The sequence below is a fragment of the Seriola lalandi genome, unplaced genomic scaffold (assembly GCF_002814215.2).
Source record: "Seriola lalandi dorsalis isolate HSWRI2012SDOR001 ecotype SW California unplaced genomic scaffold, Sedor1 jcf7180002054885, whole genome shotgun sequence".
Taxonomy (NCBI): Eukaryota; Metazoa; Chordata; class Actinopteri; order Carangiformes; family Carangidae; genus Seriola; species Seriola lalandi.
Genome location: NW_019525437.1, coordinates 7,245,554 through 7,268,287, shown reverse-complemented (window position 1 = coordinate 7,268,287; position 22,734 = coordinate 7,245,554). Strand labels below are relative to the sequence as shown.

Below are 22,734 nucleotides of genomic sequence, written 5' to 3'. Positions count from 1 at the left end.
ATCAACAGTTTCTTCCACAGTGACTTTGCATCTTGGAGTGACAGTGAACGTTACATTTCATTCTGTAGTTGTTATTTTTTTGACAACGGAAGTTTACAAGTGTGGTTTGACGGGAAGAATCGACGGGGTGTAAACAACAGGATACACTGGGGTTGACGCTCCGAGCTGTTGTTCTATCATAACTTTACCGGCCTTGACACTTGTAGTCCATTTTTAGTCTGAGTGAGGTCTCTTTCTATCGACAGGAGCCGCGCCTCGCATCTGCAGGCTGCAGTTAACACAACACATATCAATGTCTGTTTCCTCCCGAATAATGTTTGTGTTTCCCGTGCCGTTGTCCTTATTGCCTGGCTGGGGCAAGGCAAGGATAGATTATCAACCGGGCGAGGAAAGAAAGTCGAATATCAACTATCACTATGCACTTGTCATGTAGAATGAGTGTTTGTCAAAATCTACTTTAAGACCTAATTTACTTGCGTTTATATTGAATTAATTTGTTGTGAAGGTATGTTTGATCAAATTGCATGTATTTTTTTGTCTGTCAAGTAGTTTATTCAATTATAGAAGAAATTTAAGGCTGCAACCTGTCTGACAGTTATTTTCTTTAATAATTGATAATTGATTGTTTAGTGTATATAATAATAATAATGATGATGATATTAAGTTCTTGTAGGGCTGCTTCAATTCAGCAACTTAACCAGTAGCCAGGCCATAGTGCTCTAGAAGTGATCAGTAAAATCTTAAAATCACCTCTAAAATGTCACAAATAAGAAGCAACAGTTACAAATACAAACAAATTGAATTTAATATAATAGAAAACTTTGGAACGATTAATGAATTATCAGACTCATTGACAATTAATTTTCTGTCAATCAACTAGCTAACTTCTGGGTGTCAGGGGAAATAATAAAAGTACCATGTATAATAGGGTAATGGAGGTTAATCCAGCGATTAGTAAAGTTATGGTTAAGGTGCCACAGAGATGACTAGTTGGGGTTAAGAACTGGGCTTGAGGTTTACCTAAGGGAAAAAATAACATTACACTCAGCTGTTGGGCTATTAGGCAAAATTACATCTAGCTACTACAATCTTTGAAGCAAAATATGCCACACGAAGGGTTACCTGACACTGACTGGTAAGTATAAATAGCTTTGTTTTTCATGAGTCATGTTTTTTGTCTCTTACAGGAATAAAAGACACAATTATTACAGACTGCAGAAAATCTGAAGTATGGAAGGTAGGACAACCGTCAATGCAGAGTGAATGGACAACCACCACATTACTGTGACTCAAAACAGAACTGTAATTTATCAATTCGGCAGTGTTGCTTTTTTTAATGTGCGGCTCCATAGCCCAGCAGCGTATTACAGTGTGATACATGATTTGACTGACTGCTACTGCTTCCTCTTCTTCACAGATATTGATTCTGGATCCTTTTACCACCAAGCTCCTCTCATCATGCTGCAAAATGTCCGATCTGATGTCAGAGAAAATAACAAGTAGGTCATGTTGCCATAACAGTGAAACACCTATTTTTACATTGTACTGGTGATAGACTGAATAACTGAAGACCTTATGTTAATGTCTGTAGCTGCTCTGTTAAAACAAATATCTTGTTTTAAATCTCTAGTTGTGGAGGACCTCTTCAAAAGCAGGGAGCCTGTCCTGGAAATGAAGGCCATCTACTTCATGTCGCCAACCACTAAGGTTTGCCATTATAACCCTGTGATGGTCATATTGCACTTTTCATTCTGATGGAGGTTTTTTTTCAGTTTCATTTCAAAGTTTTTCTGTCAAACCGTTTTCTTTTTGTAATTTCTAAAAATTACATTTCATTTTATAGTGTGTGGAAGCCTTCATTGCGGATTTCAAGCACAAACCCAAGTATAAAGCAGCATATGTTTATTTCACTGACTGTAAGTAACAAAAAACTAACCACTCATATAAACCATTGTTGCAAAATAACTGACAAAAAGACCTTTCAACTAACATGATCAAAATGTTTGTTTTATTTGTTTGGCAGTTTATATGCAAACTAAACACATTTCGGTCCCACAGACTGTCCCGACGACCTGTTCAACAATATGAAGCTGCACTGTGCAAAGTACATACGAGTCTGTAAGGAAATCAACATGTCCTTCATGCCACAAGAGGCACAAGTGAGTGGCTGCAGTGTGTGTGCTCTTTTAGCTTCTTTTGTAATGCTCCATTTCCTCTTTTAATGCAGATTCTGTGGTCACTTGGTAACTGAGGGAAAGTTCCATTGTGTTAGTTTGTTTTAGGGCATGTTGCTGCTAGGAGAAACAGATTTGCAATATTCTCGGTGAATCTTTAATGGGTGTTGCAGTGATGTAATGATGTTACAATTTTGGAATTACCTTAGTAACTAGCTGTTCTCTGTATTTTGAAGATTCTCTTATAAAGGAAATTAGAGCTCTTATTTATTTATGTTAGTATTTAGTTCTGGAGCCAGAACATTATTATAGACTAAAAATATCCGTTCGGTTCTTTGTTATTTGATTACATGTTCACTTAAACACTCGTTTTTTTATACATTGGTGTGTTGAATCCTTTTCAGGTGTTCACGTGTGATAATCCGAGGGCTTTCAAGAGTATCTACAGTCCAAAGAGTCAGGACAAGAAGAAGACACTGGAGACACTCGCAGACCAGCTCGTCACGCTCTGTGCCACGTTGGATGAGTACCCAGGGGTCAGATACAAGAAGTAAGCCAGAGAAGATTTAGTTTCTCATCGTACAACACACCTCAACCCTCGAGCACAGAGAGACCTTTTACGAGAAAAGCTAGAGCTGAGACCATATAATGTGTTACTCAACTGTTTAGAGCTGGGTTATACTAGAAAAGAACTAGTTAGTCTGATGTATTGTCCGACCACATAAGGAATCAAATGTGTTCATACCTGTCCTGCTCAGCCAAAGGTGGAAAAGAGTCACAGACAAGGGGGAGAAATGATATTGTTTGAAGTGCACTGTGGCTGGTTTAGTTACCCTAGAGATGACATGTAGTTTTAGTGTTTTTTTCCCTGTTACCATTCATATTAATATACATAATTTGACTGTGATGGCTCATGGAAAGCAATTTATATCATAACTAGGGACAACAATATGGAGAACGCCAAGACCCTGGCAGAGCTGGTGGACAACAAGCTGGCTGTACACTATGAGCTGGATGACAGTGGCAAGAAAAAGGTGAGACACCTGCTGAACAAGGAATGTTGATGGAATAAACAAGGTCTTAGACCAGGGAGTAAATGGAAACCTCGAAATACAGTGTCTTCTGCCAATGACAGCTTATCAGAGGGTATCAGGGAAAAAAAATACTCCCTTCTTCGCCTTCAGCAGATTAAAGTGTTGTTGCCCTTCACTAGAAATTTGAAAAGGAAAAGTTTGCAGTTGTTGCTTGCAGAACCCGACCGATGTTGGATTTTTGGGGCCGACACTGATACTAATACTACGAAACTTCACTTCATAAAATAACTGTGAAAACTATAAATACAATTTTTTTTTTTTTTTTTTTTATAAAAATGCATCGTTATATTTGATGTTTTCATTTGTATATTTCCTCCTATCACCAGGGTAAGACCCAGGCCCAGCTGCTGATAGTGGAAAGAGGATTTGACCCCGTCAGCCCCATCCTGCATGAGCTGACCTACCAGGCCATGGCCTATGACCTCATTGATATCCAGGAGGACACCTACAAGTAATACAAGCTTTTCTCACTCTATTTCTCCATATTCACACTTAGATGTAATATACTCATTTGGCAGATAAGCTATTTTTCAAATGTATACATCTCTAGTTAAAACCAATTATCTGGTTATTTTTGTGGCCAGGTACAAGTCTAAAGATGGCGCAGAGAAGCAGGCCCTGCTGAATGAGGACGACATGCTTTGGGTGAAGCTGAGGCACAAGCACATTGCTGAGGTCTCAGAGTAAGTGTGCAAAACCTGAAGGATCGATGTGTCCTATTCCTGTCTTCCTCACCCAAACCATGACCCCCTGTCCCTGTCCCTTTTTCTTTTTTTTTTTTTTTTAATAATAGACAAATTCCCAAGATGGTAAAGGAAATATCTGCTAGCAAGAAACAGCCAGATGGGAAGGTACAGTGCTGTGCTGCCTTGATCTCTTTAACTTTGTATGTATGTATATACTTAAAATTAATTCCTTGAGTTAACATTTTATTTCTTTTTCTTTCTAGATCACAATCAGTAATTTGGCTCAAATGATGAAGAAGATGCCTTCATTCCGTAAACAGCTGACAGAGGTATGAAGTATCAATAGTGTTACATTGTTTTTGGAGTGTTATCTCTACGACTTTGCAACCATTAGCTTACCTTAAAGTTATCTGTTCAAATTGAGTCAACTTCCAGGGTTGAGTGGGGATTTTCTGGGTGCAACATTTGGGATCTGACATGCCATAGGTTTAAGTGCAAATGTTACTCTGGTATTATTTGCTTCCTACTAGTAATTATAGAACTAAGTGATCATTAAATTGTGGTGTGGTGCTTCAAATGCCTGTTATCACGTGTGCTCGCCTTAAGCATATTTTTAGCAGCAAAACTGAATGGATAGTCATAATTTCTGGCTTCTATGATAAGTATCTTTGTCTATCATTGAAGAAAATTATTTTGAATTCCAGTAACGATACATAGAGATTACTTGTTTTTTTAATACATTTTACTTTTTTAACATGCTTCAGTATACTTCGCTTTTCTCTGCGTTTCAATTCTAGAAAACCGTTCATCTGCAGTTGGCCGAGGACTGCATGCAACAATTCTCAAACAACGTGGAGAAACTCTGTAAAGCTGAACAGGTCCGTCTACTGTTTTTGGTGGAACAGGTGCCAAACATTTTCACCACTCATCCTTGCTTGAGCAAGTCAGTGGGTGGGCAGTTGTTTAGTGAGTGATGCCGACATTTAACAGGTAGAAAACCTCACGAGTGCAAGCATTTATCCTCATGAAGTGTCCTTGAGATGGACATTGTTTTCCAGTCTGACCTCTGACCATCCTCAAATGAGAGATTCAGAAGTGTGATAGTTTTACTGGTCAGTTTCAAAAGATAAACAATGTTTTTTCTACTCTTTAGGACCTTGCAGTGGGGGCAGACGTGGATGGGGTGAAGGTGAAAGATCCCATGAGGACCCTGCTGCCTGTGCTGCTCCACCCATACAGCACCTATGACAAGATCAGAGCTGTGCTGCTCTACATCTTCAGCCTCAGCGGTACGCCTTTCTCTACTTATCACTGTCTGTGCATTAGCAGACTGTCATGTAGCCTCTTGCTCTGTAGAAAATACATTTCCAGGGGCCACTCAGAGTGCAGACTATCAGAGAGACCCAGAAACTAAGGCAATGAAACTCAGTCAGTCGGCCAGGTTATACATTATGGGGCTGTCTTTTCCTAAAGACATCTCGTCTGGTGACTACTGTCATTTTCCAGTTTAGAGTAATAGAGAATTTCTGTCAAAAACAGCTGTAAAATGGACCTAAAACCTAGAATTTCCCATGTTGACCAAGATCCTCACAGCCAGTAAGTTATCTAAGAGGATACAGCCCTAATAAACTATTACAGATTTTCACACTGGTTCGTTTGTTTGTTGTGTGTAAACAGGAACAACAGACGAGAACTTGAACAAACTCATCCAACATGTAAAGATCGAGGATGAACGAGAGTTTATCCTGAACTGGAAAGAACTGGGCGTGCCTATCATCACATCGGTATGTGGAGAAGAGGATTGATTGATTTTTAATGCTTTTGATTGTAGACGAATTCTTTATCCTGTGTGTCATCATGTTCTCATCTTGTTCTGTCATCAGTCCCAACTGAGTCCTGCTTATTGTTCCATGTACTTTTTCTCTAGCCGAGTTTCTTCTCTCGCAAACCTACCAGACGGGATCGTTCCCAGGACCAGACGTACAGCCTTTCCAGATGGACTCCTGTCATAAAAGATGTGATGGAGGTCAGTGAGGGAAGATTAATGTACTGTATAAAGTATTTGTTGTTATTTTTATTTATATTTTTCATTTTTTATATATTCAGATTACTGATTCTATCTGCAGTTATCATTCATGCTTGATCACACACATTTATGCCTTTATTTTATCCAATTTACATACAGTTCTGTGAAAACTCTTTTCATCTGCACTTTTGTTTTTTTGCTTTGGTTAACAGGAAGTTTGGTGACTATGAATACGTTAATGAATTAAGTGACATAACTCATAAATAAAAAGGATTGGATGCAGCAAGGAGACAGTGATTTAAAATGGGTCTAGATAGGATGTATGATAGGAAAGGAAAAGAAAAATCAGACACAATGTAAGTTATGTCTAAAATTATACATGCAGCTCGATCTAGGTCACTGTGCTACCCTTTGAATGGAATTCGTGAGATAATAATGAACAGAACTATGAAAGCACCACAAAAGGAGGTTATCAGATTCAGGTCATCTGATTGGCAATGTTGCATATACTGTGTGTTTGTGTTGTTTTGTTGTTCTGCTTTATCCATTTATAAAAGACAACATCTTAGCATCTACAAGGCAGAGTACACAAGGCAGTTGTCTGGTGATCCCTTGGGAGGACCCTTCTCTTTCAGCAGCTTCCCTTTGTACTGATCCTCAAATGCTTTTATTGTATGTTAAATGGGTCCCATATAGGAGGCTTTTATAATAAGGTGAGATTATGTTATAGTTTGAAACAGAGGTAGGATGTCACAGTCACCTGCTTCCTTGTTTAAGTTTGTACTATGAAAAAAGTCATATTGAACATGCAATTATCTCATTTACCTTTTCATTCTATCTTGTGATTAAGTTTGCTTGTGGCCGTTTGTTTTGAATCTGGTAAGTTATATTAGGTGTAAGCCATTAGATACGGAAGGAATAATATGTCTATATTATTGTGAGATCTGCTGTTGAGTCGAGTTCTCAGAAATGAATGGGGAACTGAGAGGCAGAGATACTCCACCGTCCTCGGGTCATAAAATTAAGTTATTTCCAAACTCACTAATTTACTGAATCTCAGTTCCGTAATTCTACAGAACTGTACAGACTGTTGTTAACAAATGAAGCCTAATGAACACACAAGAGGCGAGACAAGCAAAATCTTAAGTCTGTGGCTCAACTGTTGCTAGGGCTCTTTGGTATGATTTTTTTTTTTTTTTTTTTTTGCTAATGCCATTTGTATGCACTGATTTTTATGTTTAAAACATGTTAGGTTAGATTAGCAATCATCCAGATGGTGGGAACAGTGGGAACTCTGGTTGATCTGTAACGTACGTTGTTTTGTGTTTTCTCATTTTCACTTTCTAGTTAATATCTGAAAAGCCATTTCATAGACGTCTTCACCACCTGAGCACCTGGTTTTCTGTAAACTGTGGTGACCAGTTTCCTCTTGCAACAGGAAGCAAGAGGAAAGGAAGCAAGGGAGCATAAAATCTGCTTGAAATCAGTTGAAACCAACCTGCTCCTTTTAAAGAAAATCTGCATTTTTTAGCGAACAATTCTTAATACCAAGAACATTGAGCCTCATCACTTGAGAATTAAAAGTCTTGGAGACTGAGAAGTGCTTGACAGCAGATTGTTTCTCTATCTTAAGCTGTGTTGTGTAACCCCCTGACCCATCCTGTAGTTAACAGCAGAAATTGTAGTGTAGTTATGTGCTTTCGCTATAGTTGAAGTATGACTTGGTCACTTCACCTTGTACCTACAGTGAAGAATGGCACCAAAATCATGTGTTTTTCTTTGCCAATCGGCTCTATTCAGTGTAAATGATGTGGGTCTGCTTGAAGTAGTTTCACAGATGATGTTTTACGTCATTAAAATGAAAGGTCAACTCTCACTGTCAGTGTAGCCTTTCTAAATACTTTAATATAATACTTTAATACTAAATATTTTTAATATTATTATATAAATTAGAAGTTCTAGCTTTATGTGCATATGAATATAAGTAGGATATGTCATAAAATGTACCAACAAAATCAATGCTCAAATCTATGAGGGAATTAACTATTACAAACAACAGATAAATTAAAGATGTGTTTTTATTTTTTATTCAGGATGCCGTGGAGAACAAACTGGACACCAAAGAGTGGCCCCACCAGTCTGAGTGTCCCGCTGCCTGGAATGGCTCCGGGGCTGTCAGGTGGGTTTCTGTGAATGATCACAGTAAACTGGGTCAGTAAGCTTCTGGATGTAATTCTACCAGAGTTGTGATCTGATCAGCCTTTTTTCTAAGGTTGATCCCAATTACAAACTTAAGATCAAACCTTTCAGATTATGTGAAAGCCAACACTTTTTCCTGGTTTCAAAGTTTTGCATAAGTACATGATATTTTCCAATTTTAAACACTGCTTTACCCTTTCTTTATAGCACATATTACTCAAAAGTAATAGGTAGCTCTTTTCATTTTCATCTGAAGAAACTGGTTGACAAAACAATCCTAGGGACATGTTTTACACTGAATTTGAATTTAGAGACAAACGCAGACAGTGAAAGGGTGATGAATCAGCGCCCTCCAGTGATCATTAGTGCTACTGCATCCAGCTCCAGCTTTGTATTGAGGTGTTATGTGGGATTGTTGAAAGTGTCTGGGTCAATTTTTGGGGATCTAGAGATAGTTCTGAATATTTATCCATCACTCATTCCCTGTCTTTCTTGCTGGGATGTTGATTTTTCTGATTCTTTCTGTAATTTGAACATGTAGCCACCAGATTTTCTTTTAAATTTGTCTCCGTAAATCCTCTATCCGTCGATCTGCTCTGCTCCACAGCGCCCGTCAGAAGCACAAAACCAGCACACAGGATGAACGCCGGGGTGGTTCACGCCTCATCATCTTTGTGATAGGAGGAATCAGCTTCTCTGAGATGCGCTCAGCCTACGAGGTCACCCAGGCAGTCAAATCCTGCGAGGTCATCATAGGTGAGCATTAATACAAGATCATAGGTTATATCACCTTTTTCTCTAGGCATCTTTCAGCATTTTGACTTCATTTTATATCTCATGGTAAGTTTGTACTCAGTCAAAATGGAAAGAATATTTCTATAATTCTTATTGAACCTGGTTGGCAATAGAAATGATATGATGACTTACTGAGTTGTGGTCATTTAAATAAACTGAAGGTGGCTTTGATCTTTTGCCCTGAAACACCCACTGAAATGTAAACTAACAGCCACTGCCTGTTTTTATGTCCAGCCTTTTAACACCCACTGCTGGAGCCAGTCAGAAACGTGTCAGGGTTTTATGCTCTAATTTGGGATCTAACTGTTTATACTTTGATTCTAGGGTCTTCCCACATTTTGACCCCCACGAGTCTCCTGGATGACATCAAGGCCCTAAGCAGCGGCCCCATGGAGACTTTCACAATAGAGGAGAGGAACAATGCCTGAGCAATCTGGCCCTCCAACTAACAACCCCCCCCCAAACTCTTACCGTCTCCCTACATCTCATATCACCCAGCACAGTGCACTCAACTCAACTTCCTGAATGGAAGACTGAAGGGAATTTACCTTATACTCATCTTTATGTTTTAATACTCTTTTCAAATCTAATGCACATTTACGGTAGGTATGAGGAAAAATTCTCTTCTAAGCAGATTTCCATGTTGAAAAGCTTTTGCCATAAGACTGTGGTCTGCTTATGGTGTTTATACACAGCTAAATAATATAGATCATATTAAAAGTGAATTGACCTCATCCTACTAAGAGCTTTTTAAGTAAAAATTCTGCTCACCTTTATTGCCTTTGTCCTTAAGAAAATACTTGTGAGGTTTCATGTTAAAAGACCTGAGAAGCTCAGAGACAAACTGGATGGAGGGAATTAGCACAAAGCTAATGTATATACTGTATGTAAGCACTGAGTCCTTGCTCTACCATTTTGACTTTTTCAGTCACTGCTGTTTATAAACACTTAATGTAATTTTGAAGAGTGTTTTTAACATAGACTATTTACGTTTTTCCTGTATTGAACAACTGACTAATAAATGGATGAAGTGGTTCAAAATTTGTAAGAGTTCCAGTTAATGTTGATGTGTTTGTAGACTGGGAGGGAGTTAAATATATCAACTCTGTGTTAGATGGTTACAGAATAATTTCTGTAGCCTAACTTGTTTCTATACTGTTGTGAGAACAAAGTTAACAAAACAATGTAAGGGAATTAGTTTAGCACTTGAATGGGCTGAAAAGTGGCTGAGGTAAAACCTGATTCCTGTTATTGCTTTGACCTGATTCAACTATACACCAAGGGGCTCAGATATGTTGTTGGATAAAACAAATGTGTGCGTGTGTATCTGGATAGGTGGAGTAGTTAAAAGAAACATAGAAAAATCACTACAGTAGTAGCTTAATATTCATCATCAGAAAAACCTCAACCATGTTCACTAGACAATCAGCAGGAGCTCCAGCGTCCAGCTGCTCTTGTATCTGCTCAAGAGACAATAGGTGAAACCAGGATATTATGAGATTTTGTAATATAATAGATTAAATCTACCCTACTTCTGCAGGTATGATACTTTAGTTACATGGCATTGAGAATGTTAATCACATAGTTAAGACTGTACACAATACAGGAAAGTGTACATATTTCCTGAGTGTTTTCAAAAGGGTAAACATGAGAGGGGTGTTGAATCTTTAAGTGGTGAGGCTTTGTACTGTAAGTGAATGCAACAAATGCTACACTGTAGGCTGGATTTATAGAAAATGAATGGAGGCATGTTTTAGTCCAGTTTATGATGTAACTCTAGCAACAAAAGAAAGATGAGGAATAAATTAAGGGTATGGCATCGAACTCTGTCCCACATAGACAGCATCTCCACGTCATCTCAGGTGTCTCATCTCCCAGCCTCGATGTGCTAAGGAAGGCGTTTCACAGTGTTAGAAGAACAAGTCAGCTAAACTTAAAGTGTAATTTAATCATAAACTATCACCTGTTAATGCTAGTGGTGCGCCGGGCTTGAAACAGAGACATGTCAAAAACAATTATAGAAGGCGTTATTGTGTTTATAGTTTGACAAATTCAGAATTTAATGGCAGTTAAATTAGCAAAATAAAACTTAATTTATGTTTTGTTTGCATTTATGGCAGAGCCAGAAGGCAGGACATAGATCATGACCTGATTTCCTGTGATTCTTCAGACACACAAACACGATACTTGTGAGAGTATCGTGTTTGTGGGAAGGAGAGCATATCAGAGCTCATCAGATGTGATTAAACGAGAGAACAGGGCGGCTCTTTTACAGTGAGCTTTAAATCAGAATCACATTAAATTCATTTTTGTTTCTACTTTTAGTAATAAAACAATAACTTTATTAACAAAGTAATTTGAATACACATTTTATTTCAACTCCTGCATGATTGGTTTTTATTCTGTCTTCTGCACACCATTAAACATGTTTTCCACTATGCTGTGAGAGTAAAGTAGATTTTCCTTCACATGATTGATCAAAACTACAGTATAGGAGCTGTGATCATGAGGATCATTGCAGACCTCCCATCAACTCTACATTAATGATTATTTCTACTAGTAAAAGATACAATTATCCTACAGAACAACATTTAATTGAATTCACTGTTTACAGCCAAACTAATGCATATTGACAGTTTCAGATTCTTCTTGGACTTTTTTTTTGGACGCCAGAACAAATATTATCTGAGGGAGGAAATATTAATGGTGAAATCTCTAACTGAACTAACTGTCATCTACCACTACCTAACTCCCACAGCATTGGCTGAAACCAGACGCAGCAATGTCAGTTACAGGGCAAGTGTCAGGTGACATACTGTATGAATACACTCACAGACAGGGTGGTCCTGCTTCACTGATCCTATACAGGGACACTTACCTTCAACAAGGTGACCCTGCTGTCTAACAGTGACCTACTTTCACTCTCCTCTCCTGTTTATATTTAATCATCTCACGCTACCTTTAGTCTGTAGAGTAAACATACTTTTACAAATGTGGATCTGTTTGTTAAAGGCTACTGAAAAATGCCTAATTTCTTACCAGTTTTCTAAAAAGTCAGCAAGACAGCAACTTGCCATTAAAGGTGCACTAATCTGTAAATCCCCTGTTTCTCAACATCAACTTGGCAAAGAGGGCAATTGTCCAGGGGCCCCAAAAACCCTAGGTTTACTCTTCTCTAGTTCTGTCTACATATTTTAATTATCCACAGATTTGTCAGAAAATTACACTGAAGTATAAAATCATGTCAGGTCCATGAAGAAGAGTGTGCATGTTTATTCTTGTACGCATCTCTGTTGAAAAAGATATGACAACCTAAATGAAACTACCTGGTTCACATTAAGGATTAAATAAATAAATAAATAATAAACAAATAGAGAGTCATGTTACTCAAATTGATAAAAAAAAATACATACTACAGTAAATCAATCATGTATCAAAAAGCTATAACTTGAAGTAGCTTATTGCACTAATACTAATATTTACAATAAACTGTTGTAAACTGCTGCAAATTAGTGCCTGAAATGATTAAAACTAAGTATGATTGACACTAAAGTCACGTGTTTTTTTAAAAACTTTTCATATACTTTGCCTTTCGCCTGCGCATGCGTGAGAACTCTCCACCCGCACAGGTTTCTACTGTTGTCATGACAATCGTCGCTTAACGTTACAGCAGAGTCAAAACTCAAATCTGATTCTGATAGTTAAAGTTTTCTGTCTCCTCTAACTAGAAACCTCCGTTAAAGTTCACTGTAAACTAACTGCTGTTGTACTCTAATGGATTCAGGTCAGTTACTTTAAGAGAGGATACGTACCGGTTAAAATGCTGTCGACGACCGGTAAAGGTGTAGCGGCAGCTCCGCAGGGGAGAGGAGGAGGAGGGCGTGCGGATCCAGGGGCAGGGAGGCAAAGCACCGGCCACAGAGGAGCTCAAAGCGGTGAAGACAGACGAGAGGGGCTCGGTGTTCAGGAGTGGTCCGACGGATCCAGATATGAGGGAGACTTTGTGAACGGTTTCAAACACGGCAAAGGAAGGTACACCTGGAGAAACGGAGAGGTAACTAATGTGAAAATAACATGATCAATGCTGGACGAAGGAGCAACACCACACTGAAGAAATAGTGTTACGTGTAAAAGTCAAGCTTTCATAATTGTACATTAGTAAAAGTAGTATAAACATCAACATATACTTTGCTGAAAGTAAAAGCACTCATCATACAGAATTGCCCATTTCAGGATAATATATATTTGCCTGTTGGCAGTGGTAGAAGATCATAATACAAAACAACAGTGTAGAAATACTGGTAAAGGTCAAGTAAAAGTAAATATATTTAAAAGTAGCCTACTGAAAGAGAAAATAGCTATTATACAGAATGACCCATTTCAAAATAATGTATATTAAATAATTGGATTATAATTATTGATGCATCATGTATGAGGAATCACTTTAATGTTGCAGCTGGTAAAGGTGGGTCTAATTTTGATGACTTTTATGCGGCTGGGTAGCTTGTGAATTTGTGATCAGTAAGGTATTAGCTTATCTTAGTCTATGATAACATATGATCATTTATTTGTTGTTTATATTTTCTATAAATAATCTGAATCTGCAAAGTAACTAGTTACTAAAACTGTCAAATAAATGTAAACAAATAAATAAATCTGAAATCTAGTGGACTATAAGTATAAAATAGCATTAAATGGAAATATGCAAGTAAAGTACCTCAATATTGTACTGTACAGTAGTTGAGGTGATGTACTCACATACTTTCCTCCACTGAACATGATAACGATTCAAGCAAAAAATATGTCAGAGCATTTTTGCCAGTTTCCTTCAGCGAGCTAGCTGTGTTAATTTTTAGGAATTTACTGTATATTTTTGCAAAAATAGGCAATAATAGGAGGGTCATCATGCTATCGTATGTCCTGTGTGAGTGGCAGAAAGCATTTACATAAAACATAATGACATTTTTTCACTGTCTCCTGGAGTTACCCGTAAACAAAGCAAACTACTGTTTGATTTCCCTGTCTGCTCCTTTGTGTAGTTCTATGAGGGCTCTTTCTACAAAGACTACAGGCATGGGGACGGACTGTACTGCTGGCCCACAGGCCACAAGTTCATTGGCAAGTTTTACCTCAACAGAAAGGAAGGATATGGACAGCATCTGTTCCCTGATGGAGCCACCTTTCAGGCAAACTGGATGGATGGATGGATGGATGGATGATGACAGATATTTGGGTAGGTTTTGTTTTTAGTTTATAAATAACAATGAACTTCTCCCCTCCTCTCAGGGCTTGTACTATGCTGACCAGAAGTTTGGTCCAGGTGTGGTTAGTTATCCAGATGGCCGTCAGGATGTGGGTCTATGGCTCAGGGAATGCCTGCTAAGGCTCTGCACCACTGTAGAAGAGGGCTTTAGCCTGAAGAACTTTCCAGAATACGCTGCCTACATGGACCCAGCTGCCACCACAGATTCGACTCAGGTATATGCTGACCACTGTGTCATGCACAGGCCAATTGGCTAAAGCATCTGTATTCATATTTGCTTACACATTCATTTTAAAACAATGACCCAGACAAAAAGATATAAAACATCTCTCCTGACTGTAGGTCCAGAACCAAAACGACTTTGAGACACTATGTCGTTGTATTTGGAAGTATTTTTTCACACTTACATTTGTCATCAAACCTTTATAATAGTCAGCTCCCCTACTGGACAATGTAAGCAAAATAATGTCTTACAAAGAAGAAGTGGATATATAATTTCTTTCACATCTATACATATGTAGTGCTTAAGCAATCAAAATTGTGTGCTAAATTATGTAATTTAATATGTACACATTTGCTTCAACTGACCTCTTTGCTTCTTTATTCTCCTCACCAGCCTCCCATTCTCTCTAGTAGTCTACACACAGAAGCCAGGACACACTCTGAGGTAAAATACTGCTATAATGATTAATTATATGAGCTTTGTGACTTGACTCAAAGCAGATCAATTAGTCCCCCATCCTCTTCAGGTGCATACAGACAGAGAGCTGCTGCAGTCAGATGAGAATTTTATCCTTCCCCCCGGCATGGAGAGTTACTCAACAGATGGCGACCACTTGCCACTTCCCCCTGGCCGAAGAAGAGAGTTGGATCAACTGTTTTATGGCGAGCTGTGGGAGCCGGACATTAATCCGTACCAAGGCTATGAACGAGACCCACTCTCCACTCTGCCCTTACAGGCCCGCGTGCAGGCTCACATACACAAACACAGGTCAGACATACAGTACATCAAAAAATGTTGTTTGAGCATTGGTAGCAAAACATATTGTACTGTGAAAAAGAAAAAAAAAAGATGTATGCATCCTGCACAGGTATGACTGCAAACAGTACTGCAAGTGACTGATCTGTTGTGTGTGTCTCTCAGACGACATGCTGAAAATGTGGGCTGGGACGTGGCTGCCGTTCTCGCTCTGAACAGGGAAAGTTTTGGTCCCAAAGGGCCTTTGGAAGTCAGTTCAGAGCGGATGATACAGCACGCCTCCCAAGGGGAACTGCAGACTGTTTCTCAGATCCTCCGGACTGGTTTGGTCCACCCTGATGTAGCAGATTCACAGGGACACACTGCACTGATTGCTGCCACAGTAACACATTATTAGTTGTTTTTTTTGGCTCTTTGTTTGTTGATTCAATTTTTTCACTCATTTGCTCTTTGATTGTTATCCATTAACAATTAGAGTCAACAATTAAAGTAAAATGAATAAAATATTCAAAGGCTTTTTTATTGTTCTTTGGTTTTAGTGTCATGTTTGTCTCGCTGACTGCTTTATGTTTGTTGTCTTTTTCTTGCACCTGTCAGGTAAACTGCCACAATGACGTGATCCAGCTGCTGTTGAATCTGGGTGCTGACATTGACAAGTTGAACTGTGAAGGCATGTCTGCCCTGGCTGTGTGCCATGTTGTCTACTACCCTTTTCAGTCTCTGCACACCACTTTGGCTGAACCATCTCCCAAATCTCAAGTAAGACTGAACTTAATGTAGTTTTTAGTCATGCGCGATGGATGGCAGTGTTGGTCTGTCGGTTAGTCTTCTGTTCCACACTGAAATATCTCAATGATTATTAGAAGGATCGTCCAGAAATTTAGTGCAGACATTTATGATAACTAAGTAAAAAAAAAAAAAAGCAACAAAGTGCTTCACATGAAACGAATCAAACAACCATGATAGCAACAAGGTTACAAGGAAAATAGAGTTAACAAAACAGAACTATAATCAACCCAAACAACACAATCAGAGCCACTATGAAATTTTTGGTTTTTTAATGACATGTTGAAATTTGTATAGACATCCATGATGACCAGAGTATGAATCCATTAGACTTTGGTGATCATCTGACTTTTTCTCCATATCTTTTTCTCAGCAAATATCTCAACATCTACTACATAGAGTGGGACCAAACATTGCACAGACACTTGTGGTTCCTGGACAATTTATCCTAATGACTTCAGTGAATTTCTAGCGCCATCATCTGGTCAAGATTTGAATTTGCCTCATAAATTGGTTTGACCAAATACCCGCAAAACTGATGACATTCCCATCAGCCTCAACTTTGCTTTGTGTTGAGTGCTAATCAACAGCTGCTAACATGCTAACACTCTAAACTAAGATGGTGAACACAGTAAACATTATGCCTGCTTAAGAATGGCATGTTAGCATTGTCAATGTGAGCATATTAGCTTGATATTAACACTGATGTTAGCTTTTAACCTAAAACACCACTGGGCCTAAGAATGGCTGTAGACTCTTAGTCTTGTTTCTTAGTGTTTTCTCATGACCCGTAGTTTATATGTATGAAACTGTGTTTTGCAAAGACGATTGAAATGAAACAGCCTCTACCGCAATGTGTCATCAGGTTTTGAGGTCTCCATCTGCATGTGGGAGCAGTCCCCAGATCAGCCAACCTGGCTTCACTAGAGACACACCTGGGCTTCACGACAGACCCCAGACCACTATGCAGACCAACCAGAGCCAACTCTGTGACCAGTAAGGATACAGCTAATACCACTGCTTTCACATATCATTCAGCAGAAACTGTATATAATGTATAACCTTTTATGCACAGCTGATATCTCCCACTGTTAATAATTAAGATAAAGCAAAGTGATAATGGTCATGAAAATGTTATATTCAGAGCTGTGTGACTCCTTACAACAGTTATGAGGTGTGTCTCTAAAACAAACTGATGTATTAATTTATGTTCCCTATCTGTTGTATTTTTTCAGGACAGCAGAAGAATTAACACAGCACATCTCACATCACAGCAGTAAAGCGTCCAATGATAGTGAGCTCATCACTGAGCCTGGCCTAAATGAACCTGAGACCCCTACAGACACCGAACACCAACTTGTGGGGGAGAGAGAAGAGGACAGGAAGGAGAAACAAAGAGAGGGAGAGGTTCGAGAGAAAGGAGAAAGCAGCCATAGGGATTATGAGGGAGAGAATAACGGTGAGGAGAGAAAGACTGTGGAAGAACATGATCAAACAAGGGAAAGTGAAGTAAAAGGCAAGGAAACAGTCATTGAGTTGAGAATGAAGGATGTGGAGTTGAGTGAGGAGGTCGAGGAAGGTGTAGAGGAGAAAGTGAGTCATGTTCATGAAGAGGATAAAGAGGACAGAGGAAGTGTGGAGCGCTCCATTCAGGTGTTGGATGGACACATTGCACTGGGCAGCGTGCAGTGGAAGGAATGCCGAGCTAAGGCAGCAACAATAGTTCAGGTATAAAGAGTTCCCTCCCTAAAATTGGTTTGATAGGTTGGTACTTGTTTGAACACACTGATGTCTACTCATCTGTCTGTCTGCAGCAGGGCAAAGACAAAGAGCTGACCCAGAATCAGACCTTTGATTCTGCCCGCTCTGTCAGCAGCTATAACATCCAGGTCACAGAGGAAGTGATGCAGCTCTCGGCAGAAGCTCTGAGTCACACAGGGATTCCTCAGCGCTCTGACACACAGGAGACTGTACGCAAAATGGCTGCTATGAAAATTGAGTCAGTTCTCTTTCTCTCTCCTTTCACCCCGCTGTTTGTTTTGTTCTGATGATACTTGCCTTGTTTCCATATGTGTCTCTCTGAATAACTTTTATTTGTTGTGTGCCTGTCTGACCAGACACCGTCTTCGTTTGAAAACCATGAAGCTGTTATTGGAACGGGGAGCTGACCCCAACGTATCCAAGGTTCCCATGCCTGTCATCTTTTTAGCAGTTATGGCAGCTGACACTGAGGCTGTCAGGAGACTGCTGCTGTGTGGAGCTCGTACTGACATTCCCCTTCCACCTGAGGTAGGAATTAGTGTTTTACTTTCTCTAAAGGAGAAGTTTATTAATGGGGGAGGGGGGTTACAAGTTTGATGAACCACGGAGAAACCAAATGAGTGATATCTTAAAGTTAATATATCTCATATCTTGAAACAAACACACACAAAACAAAATGAGAACATGTATATTGCACTCCTCCCTCCCGCACACAACCTTCTGTCCATCTTTTCCAAAAACCATGAAATTCATCTTTGTAGAGGAGAGGCCTTTATCCCCTGCATGTAGCTGCAGCACTGCCAGGTTCACCAGGTCCCAGAATCACAGAACTGCTGCTGTACACTATCAACGACCCAGATGCACAGGCACAAGACCAGGACAAGATCTATGAACCGGATAGGGTGCGTATGTTCTTGCACATGAAGCTTAATTTGTGTCCTTGGTAGTAATGGTTTTGGCAATAGTTAAACTGAAAGAGAAAAGAGTTTCTCTCTTGGTCTTTTACAGATTTTCATGAAGGCTCAGAAGCCACTGAGCACAGATGAGTCACATGAGTCACATCTCAAAGAAGGAGGCAGGACGGCCCTGCATGTGGCCTGCCAGAGAGACAGTGACTACCGGGTCAGTACATACTGTGCATGCACATGCTCATTTTGAAATCTGTAACATGTTGCACACATGATACATGATTATTTTGAATTCACCCAATCCCATAGAATGACAAGGGACACTTGTTACAAGGGAAAAAATACATGCAGAGTGTATTATGTTATTTCACATTGAATAACAATTTTGTCATGTGTCTGGAAAAAATTAAAGGCAATAATTTGGCTACGTAGATATTTAATATTTAAAATCTTTTTGGAGAAACAGTTTCCTCTTCAAAAAGCTAACAGCTGTGGGATGTTTAGTGCGAGGCAGAAAATCACAAAAATCATGAGCTTTTCTCACAGTAATATTTTGTTCTATTTAATGGACCTATGTGTTTGTTTACTGACAGAATGCCAGTAAGGTGGTAGCCCTTCTGCTCTCCCACAGAGCCAGCACAGACCTCCTCTGGAGTGGACACTCACCTCTCTCCCTGGCTATAGCAAGTGGCAATGACCTGGTAGAACACACACACACACACACACACACACACACACACACACACACACACACTGTCACACACAGAGTCACACATACACGTACTGCACATGTGCAACAAAACTTCTTTTTTGCCTGGTCCCTGTTCCTTTTTCCTGCGTAGGCAGTGGAGGAGCTGTTGAAAGGAGGTGCAGATCCCAACATCCCCCTTGGCCGTGGGGTGGGCAGCGCTCTCTGCGCTCTCGCAAACATCAACTACCACTTAGGTGGCAACAGAGCTAAACTGGTACCCAAACAAACACACACACAAACAAATGGCCATATATGAGTGTTAAACAGCCTAAAGACAAGAGAGAAATTGCAGTGACATTATAAGGCATTTCTAAATTTCCAACATATATCCTCCTAATATATTAACAGTGAAAAGATCAGTCGCTACTTTGAGTCGTTCAATCATGCATATTTGTATCTGTGATGTAGTTGGACGTGTTAGCCAAGGCTGGTGCCGACATCTTGATGCCAATTATGGTGGGTGATGTTGTGGGAACTGCAGTCGACTATGCACACCACTCCTTTAACCAGGTAAGGCACCTTTTGTGAGAACTCTCTATACATCTAGTTGAATTCAGTAAACTTTATTTAGTCTTTGCAGGCAATGAAAAGTTTGCATGGCTGAGCGCAGATACACACATAATGTACCATACACTGGATTACCACTATATTATTATAATGTACACTTGTACAGTCTGAGTACATTACACTACAAAAGCCCTGCAATAAATCCTAGTTGTAACTTTAACTTTGTGATACTTTTGAGGCTATAGTTAGAAAAAGCTTTAAGTAGTTTTTTGTTTATTTCTTTGCCACATCATTTCATCTGAATAGCCGTCTGTATGTTACCATCTAGGACTTGCGTATTGCCAACACTCCCTTCCACGCTCTGAGCATGCGGGAGAGGGAAACGTTCAAAGCACGGCGCCAGTTGCTGAGCATGATGAGAGATCTGCTGAGACGGACTGCTGGCCAGTGGGAGACCAAGAATTTAGACGGAGAACAACATCTCACACTAAATGGTCAGTACATTGCATTTGTGCCAAAAAAAAAAAGACAATTGTTTTGTGTTTGTGAGTATGGTTGTAAATCATAGTGGGTGCATGTGTGTGTGCATGTGTACTAACAGGTACCAGTAGTGCAGAGAGGTTTGTGCACAAGGGGGCAGGTGCCATCTCCTCAAACAGGCCCCTCCTCAGCAGTGAAAGTCTACCACACATAACAGAAAAACACAGGTACAAACACACATTCTTTTTCAATCCCCTGTCATGCTCTAACTCAAATCAAATTTTAGCGTGAGAGTTGAGAGGGAAAATAAAGCAACACAAACCTTTCAGGAGCCTGTTTCCAACTCTATGTTTTCTCTTAGGAAACCATTGTTTAAATTCTGCTATCAGTGTGGTCGCTCTGTGTCCGTGAAGCTGACAGCTTGTAGCCGCTGCCACAAGGTCTTCTACTGCTCTAGGTCCTGTAAACTGAAAGCATGGGATGAACGACACAAGGAAGAGTGTATCCGGATGTCAGGTGGGAATCAGGACCTCTCGCTCCCACAGTTACAACCCAGCAAACCCAACCCCCAAATCCTACCTCAGCAGCGCCGAAGCTGAGACCAGAAATATCCCAAAATAAGCTTTTAATAAAATAACTTTATGTAACTTTGTCATAGTGTTTTGAATCTGTAATATCTACAGGATAGACTCATGATTTTGAGAAATATTAATGATGTACAATATCTTGGAAATTTGGTTTTAGATTTTGGATGATTAGAGTATGTAAATACTTTGTCTATCTGTCTCTCTCAATCCAGCATCTGCTGATGGCATCCAGAAGAGAGTTGCGTTTAATTCCCAAAGAGGCCCCAGGCCCATGACTGTCATGTTGAAATCCAAAACAGTCCCCAGGCCCTTGAGTGTCAACTTGAAATCCCAAAGCTTCTCCAGGCCCCTGAAAATGGCAGAGAAGGTCTTGGAGAGCCAAGTCAACCTGAAGGAAAACTACAGCTACAACTGATGAACACTAAAATTTAACTTTATCCTCCTAATATTGCAATGCACTTCTGTTACATCATGTCTTTCCCTGATTCTAGGTCTTAACTTTATATATTTGGCTGATTGGTGATATTTTGTGCCATAATCATTTCCCTTTGTAGGCTTGCAATCTGTAATAGTATTGTAATAATGTCTGCCTGTGTTATTGTCACAGAAACACTGACAACATTGAATGGTTGCATTCATTTACATATTTACCAAATGAATCCAGTAGGTCTCAGTGCCAGAGTTGGGCTTTTATATCATCATTTTTAATGCTATAACTGTTGTTGATCTTCTTTTCTATAATATAGAGAATAAGCCAGCTTCACCTGCTGCTTCATATTGTATAGTAGTTCACAGCTTCCTGTTACTCAGTCAATGGAGAGTGAAAATACATTAATAACCACCACAGTATTACACTGCTGCACTAGATTCCACACTATCCATGTTCTTGCAGTCATACTTTGAATTGTAGCCCACATGGTGAGGACAGGCATCACAAACCTCTTCCACAAACTCCAGTAGGCCGATGCTAATGGGTCCAGGCTAGTGCAAACCAGTGGTTCAGGCTGGAACTCAAGGCCTTTCGAAACCAGAACCTGCAGGTAATGAGGCACCTCTAGCCTGAAGTATACAAGTCTCCATAGAAGCCCTGCAGCTTTGGGTTTGTGCTCCTTATCTCGCGGTGCCACCATCAGGAGGAACTCATTGATCTGGAGAAGAGCCCAGATAAGTTTAGACTCTCCTAGAGCTGCATTGTCATCCTGGTTGACAGTAATGACCCTGTCCGCAAAGGTGCTCAAAGATGGCTGCTCTCTATAGTAGGAGAATGACAGTGTTTGGTTAAATATGTAGTAAGTGTGGTATAGGCTGAATAAAAGTAATTCATGTAAAAACTATTTGAACAGTCTGCATCCATGTCATCTTCAGACATGTATCTTTTTCTATATCCAAGATTGATAAAAGCAGAGAATCTTATTGGGAGAGGAAATGAAACATTTTCAGAGGAATCTGCTTGTGCTTTTGTGCTTTTTACTTACTATTTTTATGCGTCTTTTATTCCTGTTAAGCACATTGAATGACCTCTGTATGAAAATGTACTACACAAATAAATTTGCCTTGCCTTAATCCAGTACTGATTGACCCTCTAACTGATTGTCCTTAACACACCTTTCAGTCCAGGAAAGGGATCTGTTGTTGTTTGGTCCTTCACAAGGTTTTTTTCCCCCCAGTATCACCTGTGTAAAAGTTTAATTATTTTAGAAATTGCATCCTCTAGTTTTTGTTTGCATGTATCTCCCAG

At 39.6% G+C, this 22,734-nt stretch overlaps 2 protein-coding genes across 2 annotated transcripts; both read left to right on the top strand.

The window, feature by feature from the left end:
* The first annotated feature begins 1,103 nt into the window (after positions 1 to 1,103).
* Positions 1,104 to 10,015, top strand: stxbp3 (syntaxin binding protein 3). Its single transcript, XM_023428963.2, has 18 exons — positions 1,104 to 1,237; positions 1,418 to 1,499; positions 1,631 to 1,707; positions 1,844 to 1,916; positions 2,059 to 2,159; positions 2,579 to 2,724; positions 3,115 to 3,208; positions 3,595 to 3,719; positions 3,853 to 3,951; positions 4,062 to 4,119; positions 4,218 to 4,283; positions 4,752 to 4,832; positions 5,108 to 5,243; positions 5,632 to 5,738; positions 5,882 to 5,980; positions 8,074 to 8,159; positions 8,787 to 8,935; positions 9,299 to 10,015. The coding sequence occupies exons 2-18, from the start codon at positions 1,469 to 1,471 to the stop codon at positions 9,400 to 9,402; spliced, it is 1,632 nt and encodes a 543-aa protein (XP_023284731.1). The 5' UTR covers positions 1,104 to 1,237; positions 1,418 to 1,468; the 3' UTR covers positions 9,403 to 10,015.
* A 2,671-nt stretch (positions 10,016 to 12,686) lies between these two features.
* ankmy1 (ankyrin repeat and MYND domain containing 1) lies at positions 12,687 to 22,566 on the top strand. Its single transcript, XM_023428806.2, has 20 exons — positions 12,687 to 13,028; positions 14,014 to 14,160; positions 14,261 to 14,452; positions 14,854 to 14,904; positions 14,987 to 15,228; positions 15,382 to 15,598; positions 15,814 to 15,975; positions 16,868 to 16,998; positions 17,238 to 17,730; positions 17,817 to 18,001; positions 18,120 to 18,291; positions 18,525 to 18,665; positions 18,772 to 18,885; positions 19,265 to 19,372; positions 19,514 to 19,636; positions 19,831 to 19,932; positions 20,258 to 20,423; positions 20,531 to 20,636; positions 20,771 to 20,925; positions 21,209 to 22,566. The coding sequence occupies exons 1-20, from the start codon at positions 12,795 to 12,797 to the stop codon at positions 21,409 to 21,411; spliced, it is 3,444 nt and encodes a 1,147-aa protein (XP_023284574.1). The 5' UTR covers positions 12,687 to 12,794; the 3' UTR covers positions 21,412 to 22,566.
* Positions 22,567 to 22,734: the final 168 nt, after the last annotated feature.

Coding starts and splice junctions, on each gene's coding strand:
- stxbp3 (XM_023428963.2), top strand. CDS start 1,469: ATGTCCGATCTGATGTCAGAGAAAATAACAA. Junction 1,917..2,058: donor ATATGTTTATTTCACTGACT/GTAAGTAACAAA, acceptor TCGGTCCCACAG/ACTGTCCCGACGACCTGTTC. Junction 5,244..5,631: donor CTACATCTTCAGCCTCAGCG/GTACGCCTTTCT, acceptor GTGTGTAAACAG/GAACAACAGACGAGAACTTG.
- ankmy1 (XM_023428806.2), top strand. CDS start 12,795: ATGCTGTCGACGACCGGTAAAGGTGTAGCGGCAGCTCCGCAGGGGAGA. Junction 18,002..18,119: donor ATGGCTGCTATGAAAATTGA/GTCAGTTCTCTT, acceptor CTGTCTGACCAG/ACACCGTCTTCGTTTGAAAA. Junction 20,926..21,208: donor AGAGTGTATCCGGATGTCAG/GTGGGAATCAGG, acceptor CTCTCAATCCAG/CATCTGCTGATGGCATCCAG.